The 11,605-nt window shown below is 45.4% G+C and overlaps 1 protein-coding gene across 1 annotated transcript; it reads left to right on the top strand.

Moving 5' to 3' along the window:
* Positions 1 to 6,323: 6,323 nt before the first annotated feature.
* On the top strand, positions 6,324 to 9,686 carry LOC306917166 (zinc finger BED domain-containing protein 4-like; the record flags this gene model as incomplete). Its single annotated transcript, XM_079495299.1, has 6 exons — positions 6,324 to 6,517; positions 7,138 to 7,825; positions 8,030 to 8,321; positions 8,503 to 8,681; positions 8,759 to 8,999; positions 9,229 to 9,686. 6 exons carry the CDS (start codon positions 6,324 to 6,326, stop codon positions 9,615 to 9,617), a joined length of 1,983 nt encoding a protein of 660 aa, XP_079351425.1. The 3' UTR covers positions 9,618 to 9,686.
* Between the last annotated feature and the right edge of the window lie 1,919 nt (positions 9,687 to 11,605).

Raw genomic sequence — 11,605 nt, 5'->3', positions numbered from 1 at the left:
GATGTAGGACAGCAGCGGTCCGTAGGACAGACAGGTGGAGGGGTTTTGTCTCTCTGAACTGAGCCAGCAGGACGGTGACGGAAAAGTCCTCGGGAAGACACACCCCCTGGGCCTGAGCTGCAGCCCTGCACTCCGCCTCAAACTCTGGGATCATCTATAGCGCACGCACACACACACACACCAGGGGGAGGCAGTGTCAGTTCATTTTTCAACCAAATGGATCACTGAAATGTTTTTCTTCAGCTTGACATATGTGTCTCATAGTGGGGTCCAGGGACCACCAGGGGTCCTTGGGGGGGGGGGGGGGGTTCCAGAGGGTCCCCTGCGAAACCAGTTAACCAACAGTGCAGACACTGATGCAACTTCATGACACACATACACCTCACGCATGCGTGTGCACGCACGCACGCACACACGCACGCCCTAACCATTCTTTTCTGTTTGGTTTTTCAGGGGGCCGTTGAATTGGTATCGCAACTTTGAGAGGAACTGGAAGTGGAAGTGTTCTCGTCCCATGGGGAAGGTTTGTTAAGATGCACAGTCAGTCACACACCATGAAGGACTGGAGGCAGGATCACATTGTTAAAGTGTGTGTGTGTGTGCGTGTGCGTGTGTGCGTGTGCGTGTGCGTGTGTGTGTGTGTGTGCGTGCGTGCGTGCGTGCGTGCGTGCCTTATAGCTGATGATGCCAGCGCTGATGGTGACAGCTGGAAAAGACCCTATCCTGTTGCCTGTCTACTCCAGCGGCATGGAGGAGATGGTAAGTAAATTATCCTGGGGCTGGGGAGGACATGAAAGTGACCGTTAGGAGCTTTATGTTTCTTTTGCACTTTGTCTTAATGTTTTGTGTGCCGTAAAGCACTTTGAATTGCCGTATAGGAAATGTGTACAAATACACCTGCCTTTCCTCTCTTCCTGCTAGGTCCCCAACCTGACCAGAGGGCACATTGAGGAGTGTGGACATTGGACTCAAATGGAGAAGTACGTGTGTGTGTGTGTGTGTGGGTGTGTGTGTGTGTGTGTGTGTGTGTGTGTGTGTGTGTGTGTGTGTGTGTGTGCGTGCGTGTGTGGCCAGAGATTGTGTACTTTTGCTCCAATCTTTGTGAGAACCCAAAACGTCATTGCACGAGAGCAAGATAGACTAATAGAGCGTATGCGCATGATATCATCATCAAACCAGGAAGTTATGCGGGAACGCCTACTGAGTGGCAAAACAACTACTTTCTGGCCTTGACACTCTATACATCCAAACAGAAAAGTAAAATATGATTATATTATATATAGCCTATTATATAAACTAGTCCTTACCCGTTCTGAATATATGAACAGCAAATGATGTTCAGTGTGGGTAATCTATCTAATAATTTAGCGATCGCTCGCCCACTGTCTATTGCGAGCAAAATAGACAGCGGGCGAAACAACTCAAGTTACGCGGAAAAGTGTGTCCCAGTATTAATCTGTGTCCGTCCCAACATGCATTTCACTGGTGACCCGGAAGCCGTCCCAACATGCATTCTAAGGAAGTACTCGGACTGACTGACTGACTGACTGACAGACAGACAGACAGACAGCGACCGAGCAAAATAGACAGCGGGCGAGCGATCGCTACATTATTAGATAGATAAAGCCATAGTACCTCAACTCGTGTGCAAGTAAGGCGCGATTCATACTCCTATTTTAGAGCAGAATAAAAGTCGGTTCGGCTTTGTAGAGCCTACAATGTGACGTCATTTGAGGTTCGGGGGGGGCGGGTACCGTCCTAAAGTCGGCTCTTCGGTGCTACTGAAAATTTCTGACGAGCCGAAATCATTTCGGCACTACAGTGCCGAAACAGCGGTAAAATAGGAGTATGAATCGGCCCTAAGACAACCACGTAGTAGAACATATCAAAGTAATGTGGTGTGGAATTGATATCAGCAGCCTGGTGCCCTGGGCTGTGGAAACTGTCCCTAAATGACCACAACTCTATGTGTGACAGACAGTGGTGGAGGAAATCTTGAAAAAACAAGAAGGTGGCCGCACACGCCAATAGCCAGAGTGCCAATATTTTATTAGGACATCAGGTAAGACAAAAATGAATCCAACGTTTCGGCGGTTAAGCCTTCATCAGGGAATGACAGACAGTGGTGAACACAGTGGTGAACACAGTGGTGAACACAGTGGTGAACACAGTGGTGAACGATATACTGTAGACATAGTTATAGTGCTTGGTATGGATGGACGGCCCTTTAGTTCCTTAACCCATTTTGGGCGGGAACCCCTTTTGGTGTTTTAAACATTATGTTGTAATTTAGCTATTGAAAAATAGCAGATCTACAAGCTCATAGCACGCCACTCGGTGGCGCGCTATGAGCTTGTAGGTCTGCTATTTTTGACATATGTGTCTCATAGTCAGGCCTGAATGGGTTAACCACATGCATTTTGCACAGATATATAGAAAAGGCCTAACCAGGGACTGGGGTCGCAAATTAGCCTCGGCTATAATCCTGATATTATTATTTTTTCCTTTTTTGGCTTTTGCCTTTATTTTATATATTTTATGGAGGGACAGACTGACAGGAAATGGGGAGAGAGATGGGGGGGAAGACGACATGCAGTAAAGGCCGTCGGGATCGGGAGTCGAACCTGCGGCACACTGCCAGACTGGATTACCAGCCAAGGTGCCTGGACCACTGAGCCATGGCCCAGGCCATAATCCCGATATTCACTGCAACGGTTTCAACGTGATACATTGTTTTTTTTGTATTGTCCCTGTTAATTAAACGGAATACAAATAAAAAAATGAACCCTAGCGTCCCAATTCTGAGGTAAACATTTGGCGAAAATAGCATCTATCTATATTGTTAAGATATTCCATGTAGAGAGGACCCCTGGGGGACTCCCGTTAATGAAGTATATAGGATTTTAAGTGGTTCATCACAGGTGTGTGTGTATGTGTGTGTGTGTGTGTGTGTGTGTGTGTGTGTGTGTGTGTGTGTGTGTGTGTGTGTGTGTGTGTGTGTGTGTGTGTGTGTGTGTGTGTGTGTGTGTGTGTGTGTGTGTGTGTGTGTGTGTGTGTTTTTCAGGCCAGCGGAGGTGAACAAAATCCTAATATCTTGGCTCCAGGACACACACAAAACGGTGCCTAAACTGTGAAGGAGGCTTCAAGTAGAAGGCTGGAGGAATGAAGGGGAATGCGTCTGCTTGGCATAGGCCTATCTCACAGCATTTCCCCGCCCCCCTTTTTACGCCCCCTTTTAGAGCTAGTGGTGTTATTTTTTTTCCGGTCCATAGGCTTCCATGTTAAAAGAGGTATTTTCACAAGCCACAAACTACCGTTTTGTAAAGGTACGGTTTATTCTACTTATTTGAGTTGTTATACCATTGTGTTTTCTTCATATTATTATCGGTCTTTGACATTTTAACATTAGGAAATGTACTTAGATTCTCCAGAGAATAAAAGTGTAAATGCCTAATGTTAAATGACACCACTATCTACCGGAAGTGGGCGTGGAAAGCGGCTGTGAGATAGGCCTATTGGAACGAGGGATGTAACAATGAAGGAAATGTAACTGACTAGAAGGGCGGCTCATCCTAGTTACGTCGCAGCCATAGAGTATTAAAAGGATAGAGACTGATCTGGCGCAAAGCTCCGCCCCCTCCGCTATTCATGTCAGTGGAAGTTGCTCAGTGGCGTTTTGAAGCACCCGGAAGACTGCCGGAAGTACCGTCTCAGAACGTCTACTTCCGCATTTGACCACCAAATTTTGGTGGTCAAATGCGGAAGTGCAACCGAGCGCTCAATGTTAAAGCCCAGCTGCACCAAGGGGCCAGTGAGGCTATTCAACGTTGAAGGTCTGGGTCCTAGTGGTAGGAGGAGGGACTACAGGCGGACCCGTGGATTCATGACCGGGAAACCCCGTGCAGCTGGGCTTTAACATTGAGCGCTCGGTTGCCCTACGTCACTCCGGACCTCAAAGTTGAGGTCCGGAGGAGGGACTTCCGGCAGTCTTCCGGGTGCTTCAAAACGCCACTGAGCAACTTCCACTGACATGAATAGCTGGGGGGGCGGAGCTTCGCGCCAGTTCAGTCTCTATCCTTTTATATACTCTATGAGCTGCACAGGGTTTCCCGGTCATGAATACACGGGTCCGCCTGTAGTCCCTCCTCCTACCACTAGGGAGGAGAGCTTCAACGTTGAATAGCCTCACTGGCCCCTTGGTTGCAGCGCAATGGGAAGAAGGAAATTGCGGGATTTTACACAACACAAACACGCTGTGTTTTTGTTACGGACCACGGCCCTTCTGGTTATTTGTTTATATTTGTTTATAAGTATAATTATTATTTATGGTGACAATTAAACTGGGATAATAATTATAAGTTGGAAATATATTGTGTTATATGGCATGTGTTACAAGTTGTTTTTCTTTCTTCCCTGATTATGAACGAGTTGACCAAAATATGAGACTGTTGGCTACAGTACTCAAGTGAATGAATACAGACATGGCTGTGAGTGACAGGTCCCTGCTTGGACCTGCCCCTCCCTTCCTTATTGGCTCTCCCCGACAACACCGCTTCCTGTTGGCTGAGCACTCTTCCTGTCGCTCTATAGGTGCTGCCACACGTGCTAAAGAGCCGCGGACGTTCTCGGCTGTCCGCAGCTTCTTTTCCGAGTTTTTAGACAGCTGGTGGATGGAAAAGAAGCTCCACCTCCGCGGCTGACTGCCGCGGAGGAGAGCGTTTCCGGGAATCTGTCCGTCGCGGCAGTCAACCACGGAGGTGGAGCTTCTTTTCCATCCACCAGCTGTCTAAAAACTCGGAAAAGAAGCTGCGGATAGCTTCTTCTGTCCGCGGCTGTCGGCCGTTTTCCGCTCAGGTGTGGAAACACTGTATAAAAGCTCAGTTGAACTTGGACTTCACTCACCGTGGGCACATTTGAGCCGACAGGCGTGGCAGGTTGCCGCGTCGGCCAGATTCCCGGAAAAGCTTGCCCCAGCGGCAACCTGCCACGTGGGTGGAGCTTCTTTTCCATCCACCAGCTGTCTAAAAAGCCGGAAAGACGTCGGGAGTCAGCTTCCTTTGGCCGCGCCTGTCGGCTCAAGTCTGCCCATGCTGACTGGGGGACTCGATCCCTCTAGTCCTCCGCTCGTTTGCCTGCCTTTTTCGTTCTGTTTGTTTAGTTTTGTTATTCTTACGTTGTTTATTTCATTCTGCAGTAAGTTATGCCTTAGCTATATTTTGTTTTGTTCATTGTTCAGTTATTTAAGTTAAAGCCTTCAGCCCTTCAGTTATTTATCTATTCTTATTATCTTTGTAAACTACTGATTTCAAATGTAAAGCCCGGTTCCTACTTCCACCATGTAGGGGTGCCAGGTATATTTATTTTCCCTGATTTATTGTACTTTTTGGTTAGTTAGGTTAGTTAGGGATTTAGTATTGTTTTTTTGTTTAACTTTCCGTTAGGGCCTTATAGTTGGAGGTAAACTTTTGATTTCCAGATAGAACCCTTTTTCTTGTGTAAACCGCACCTCGAAGCCAATACTATACACTTTGTGAACCAAAAGAAGTTTGTAAACTTGTCTCTGCTAACGAAAAAAAGAGCTACAACAATAAACTAAAGTTATTGTTCAACCCTGTCTCCTCCTGAATTATGTTGTGTTCCTTCACCCTATAGACGAAGGTGCATAACAGCTTTTAAACCCAGTATTGTGCCCTTCACATGTAGTAACGGATGGGTAATTATTATTATTTGTTGTTTTTAGGGTCAAACCCCCCAATACCCCTTAAATGCATAGAAAACTGCATTTGGGCACAGTATACCTATAACACAATAGGTCTTACAAATCATTAGTAAAGCAAAGCAAAGCAAAGTTCTTTGTTTACCCAGGGTAAGTGGCAGAGTATTGGACTCGAGTCATGATGACTCGACTCGAGTCCGACTCGAGTCATTGATTGGACGACTTGCAACTCGACTTGGACTTTAGGGTAAAAAACTTGAGACTCGACTTGACTTGGAAGACAATGACTCCAGACTCGACTCGACTTGAGACAAGCTGACTCGGACAACTTGTAGCATTATGTTGTTTTTTCATTGTATGTTTTTTTTTTTTATGCGGATATCATTCTAATATGTCCAGGCAGGGCGGTCGTGAACGTCACGTTACGTCCCGCACCAGAGCGAACGCCACGCTATAGGTTTACACTTGTATTGGTTTGATTGATTGATTGATTGGAGACAGGCATGTAAGCGAGAGAGCACGCAAACAGCCATGACTCTGATCAGTGTGGGCACACACAACAGTGCGGCTGTTTCTGTTTGTATCTACTAGGCTAGGCTAGCTAGCAATGGCGACTGCTCCCGAGCCTCCTTCTGCAAGTTCTGCAGTTCCACCAAAAGTGATTCAGTTCGCTTTTAAAAACTTCCATTCTGATGGAAAACGCAGGAAGGCTCAATGCAAGACATGCGACGCTAAAATCAATGACAAAGAAGGAACCACATCCAACTTTGTCCGCCACTTGAAGACGGCGCATGAAGCCAAGTAAGTGAAACCTAGTAACCTACTGCCAATATAACTAAAGCTAACATTATTAGAAGTGTGTCCGGGTGTGCATGTGTGTGTTGGTGGATATATATGTCGTTAATAAGACAAACAATGCCACTCACCACTGTCGCGAACGTTGATGATATGTGACTGCACTGCATAAATAATAATATCCATCCATGGTAGCAAGCCCTCCGTTTTCCAACACTTTCTCACTTTTCATTAGATATATCCAGTCGTCAGCAGGATTAAGAACTTCATTAACTCCCACGCAAAACCTTTATTCCTTCCACTTTTCCTCCGATACGTTTTCTCTAGCTATAGTTGCATTTAGTCCACTCCGTGTTATTCTTTTGGAACGTGGAGGATTAGGACCCCATGCCGGCAAAACAAATGCACGTGGAGTACTAGTAGGCAGCTAAATGTGTGCCTGATGGAAAGTGACGTAATATTAAAATACTACAAAACAAACGTGCATGCACGTTAAGATATTATTTTGTGCTTTAGGCCTGTAGGCACTGCTGCAGTAAATTAATGTGTGCAATGAGTGTGCATGCATGCATTTGCTACACAAAAATGACAACTGTATAATATTTCTTCTTTTCCTTCTGTTTCAGATATGCAGAGTATATGAGATGTAAGCAGCAGCCAGTCCCTGGTCCCAGCCAGCCAGGAATTGGACAGTTTGCTGCTCTCTCTCACCCAGAGTTTTACAGACAGAATCATTCCAAACAGAGGGCCATGACTGACTCCATCATTATGGACCTAATAGTGGGATGCAGCCTTCCCCTGACTCTAACAGAAAATAAAAAGTTCTGCCACTTTCTCTCCATAGCAGACCCCAAGTACAAGGCCACTGATTATCGTTCTGTAATCAAGCACGTAGAATCCTCTGTTACAGCGACCCGCACTAAGATCAAAGGGATCCTTGCAGAAGCAGAACATGTTTCTCTGACTGTAGACATCTGGTCAGATCGTAGGATGCGAGGCTTCTTGGGTGTCACTGCCCATGTCCTGACTACAAACAAAGAGCTGTGTCTGAATTCCTACTTGCTGACCTGCAGTAGGTTCCGAGGATCACATACAGGAGAGAGGATCGCTGAGGCGTTTGAAGCTATCTGTGATGAATATGACATCAGACACAAAATGGACTTTGTGCTCTGTGACAACGCAGCTAACATGAAGAAGGCCTTCTCCATCTGCTTCCCCCAAGAGGAAGAAGATCAAGTAGATGATGAAGAGAGCCTGGACGACCCAGAGATATGGGAAGATCTGTCGGTGACCGACCAAGAAACTGTTGATCAGGTGAATGAGTGGCAGTAAAACATCTTTGCTTATGGTTGTGCACAATGCACAAATACCATAAAATAATAACCTTTTATTGTAGTAGTTTTGTAATCTACAGGGCAGCCTTGTTTTGTCTACTCATCGTTAACTATTTCTGTCATGTGCTCTCTGACAATACTGTTATGTGAAGAAAACCATAATTTAATTGTTTGAATTCAACAGGCACTAACCAGAGGAAGCCCCAAACGCCTACAGTGCTTCGCTCATACCCTACAGTTGACTATAGGCGATGGCCTTAAGGAAGCTAAGGTTGCAAGAGGTGCCATGGCAAAATGCTGCAAACTCAGTTCTCTTCTGCACACATCTACCTCCTTCCATGATGCTTTTGAAGAGAAGTTTGGTGAGCGAGGGATCCCTGCTGCTGTGACCACACGATGGGGTTCAACCTACCGCCAACTGAAAGCAGTGCTCTCATTCAACCAGGAGGAACTGAGCGATGTTGTGCAGGCCACAGGTTGGTGCTTGTCTGTTACTGCCCCTGCTGCTGTGTAGATCATGGCTGTAGCTCAGGAGAATGGGTTGTCTGACCACAGGGTCACATTCTATTCCTGTGTCATCAAACACACAGGGCTTGTTGAGTAGTATCCTGACCAGTTTTAGAATGCTATGCTGTATCTCTTTCTCTATCTATCTAGGTCACCAGGAGCTGATCTTCTCTACGAGAGAGTGGAGTCAACTGAAAGAACTGTGTGATATCCTCAAGCCCTTTTCAGAGGCCACTGATCTTACGCAGGGCGAGAAGTGTGCAACTATCAGCGCTGTTCTTCCCAGTGTCTTGTCCCTAAACAACCACCTGGAGAAACTCAAGCAGAAGGTTGGTTATTGACTCACTCACTCACTCACTCACTCACTCACTCACTCACTCACTCACTCATTTATTCATTTGTTCAGGTTCGCTTCCTGGGAAGCATGGTCAGGTGCCTTCAGACCTCCCTCAAAAAAAGATTCCGTGGCATCCTGGTCAATGTGAAAATGGAAACTGCAGCACCAGACGAACCACAGCCTCTACCTTTTGCGGACCCTGTGTATATCAGAGCAGCTGTCCTGGACCCAGAATACTCAATGATGTGGCTGGAACAAGATGTCCTTGTCAACGATGACATCAAGAGGGAGGTGTCTGACATGGTGAAAGGTCAGTGAATGTACATCTATATTAATGTGTTCGAATACACACTAAAAGTATGGCACTGTATAAATGTACTCTCACACACCACTCACTCAGTCACTTCTCAAACAAACTTGGTTCACTTTATTAATGTTGACTGTCAGGGTGACAAATCATGATGATCACCAAACTACCAATATCAGTTTTAATGTAATATATTTCATGCTATATTAAGTGATCATTTGTTGTCCATTAGAACTGATCCTACGGGAGGTGCCAGCTGACCAGACACCTGAGAATCCAGAGAGAGAGGAAGAGCTGTTGGAGGAGAACACTCAGAACAGTGCTGGGCTCTTCGCAGGATACAGGAAGCGTCGCAAGCAGGACACAATGAGGCCAGAAATTCAGCTGAACAACTACCTTAGCCTTGATACTGATCAGAAATGTCTCAGCTTTTGGGAGGCAAACAGAAACTCCCTCCCTGCACTTTATAAGATTGCCATTAGAGCACTTGCAGTGCCCGCAACTAGTGCTCCAGTCGAGAGAATCTTTAGCCACGGTGGCATCATTTTGAGACCACATCGTTCTCGGATGAAGGGCACCAATCTCTCGAACCTTGTGTTTCTCAAGTGCAACAATCTGTGAATCTACTGTATGTAATACAGGCACTACTTGACTCTGTAACATAGGGTTAGGTTTAAACAGGATGTTAACTTGAACACATTTTACTTTGGAAAGGTTTCATTTATCCAGCTCTTATTTTCTTTTATAACTCTTACATTTAAAATGTTTATCTCTTTAGAATTGTCAAAATAATACTCATGGTGGAGTGAGTTTATGCAAACATCTTGACAAAAAAAAATGAATCCCTTAAATGGATGGTTATTTATGTTTGTAAGCACTGCTGTCTGTGTGCTGTTTAGTTTACAAAGCACCTTGTTTGCACTGATAATTTTGCCTTTGTAAAGGTAGCTACCTCGAATGTAAAACAAATAATGATACACTTGCAATTTAAATGTTGTTGCAAAATGTTCAAAATAAACATTTTTGTGTCAAACATGCCATTTCTTTAATGGAATGTAGCCTTTCCCATCTACCTAGGCCTAAATGATCAAACATGTAATGGATAAATGTATAGCTTTTAAGCTTGCTGCTGGTTTAATGCATGCAGAGTTGCAGACTAGTCTGCATGGTATTTTTGACATTGACTTTAGGAAGATAAGCTTCCTCCAAGATATACACCTGAGATATAATCTGTGACTTGACTTGACGACCTTGTGACTTGACTCGACTTGACAACCTTGTGACTTGACTCGACTTGACTTGACACCTTGTGACTTGACAACCTTGTGACTTGACTCGACTTGACTTGACAACCTTGTGACTTGACTCGACTTGACTTGACAACCTTGTGACTTGACTCGACTTGACTTGACAACCTTGTGACTTGACTCGACTTGACAACCTTGTGACTTGACTCGACTCGACTTGACAACCTTGTGACTTGACTCGACTTGACTTGACAGCCTTGTGACTGGACTCGACTCGACTTGACTTGACATAACCTTGTGACTCGACTTGACTTGACTTGCCCACAACAGAAAAACTTGAGACTCGCTTGAGACTTGGACCAAATGACTTGCTACTCGACTCGGACTCGGATCGGAGGGACTCGTGCAATTGTCTGGTAAGTGGACTAAGCTCGAGATGCTTGTTTACAGCCACGCCCTGCTCATAGAACATTTCATGGTTGGGGTTCAATGCCTTGCGCACGGGCACTTCAGCGGTGGTAATTTTAACGTGCCGGTCCGGGGATTCGAACTGGCGACCTTCCGGTATCAAGACCGCTCCGCAAACCGTTCGGCCACCGCTGCACCAAAATGTCTCTTGCAATGTGCAATGCCTTCTTCTGAAGATATCAGATATCTGATAACTGTTTTCCCATCAAAGCAAAGCAAATTAAATTAAAATAAGCACACATTAAACAGCTTTTTACTGTTTGTGTTTACTTACAATAAATTACTGTTTTTGGAAACAACTTCGCCTCTCTCTTAAATCCTTTGCTGCCACCTAGTGTTCAGAAAGTTCACTGCCGCTCATTAACTCCAATGTTTGTTTTTTTTAAGATATTTTTTTGCGGCTTACGCCTTTTATTGGTTTTTTTGAAGGGACAGACAGTAGGCTGACAGGAAACGGGAGAGAGATGGGGGAAGACATGCAGTAAAGGCCGTGTCGGGCTCGGGAGTCGAACCCGCGGCACACTGCGACTGGATTACCAGTCGGGTGCCCAGACGGTTACGCCACCGCCTGGGCCTATTGACTCCAATGTTAAGGTCGCCTGTAGTTGGATTGATCTCAACTCTCAAAGGAAGAATTAGCCCACCACAGATGCAGGTGTTCAGTCACACTTTATCTGGGAGGCATTCATTGACATTCAACCGCATGTACTGATCTCATTTGAAAGCGGTTCGCCTCAGGGCTGGAGGTAGTGAGTCTTCAAGTCTCATCTGGAGAATGCAAATGAGATAAAATGCTCAGATTTCTCCTACACCTGTATCAATTAAACCACAGGTATTTTTATACACTTTACACTTAAGCCCTACTTTGTCATACGACGAATAGCAGAACAATTG

The sequence above is a fragment of the Electrona antarctica genome, assembly GCF_951216825.1.
Source record: "Electrona antarctica genome assembly, chromosome: 24".
NCBI classification, from domain to species: Eukaryota; Metazoa; Chordata; class Actinopteri; order Myctophiformes; family Myctophidae; genus Electrona; species Electrona antarctica.
The sequence above is the reverse complement of the archived record's forward strand: the minus strand, read 5'-3'. Positions and strand labels throughout refer to the sequence as shown.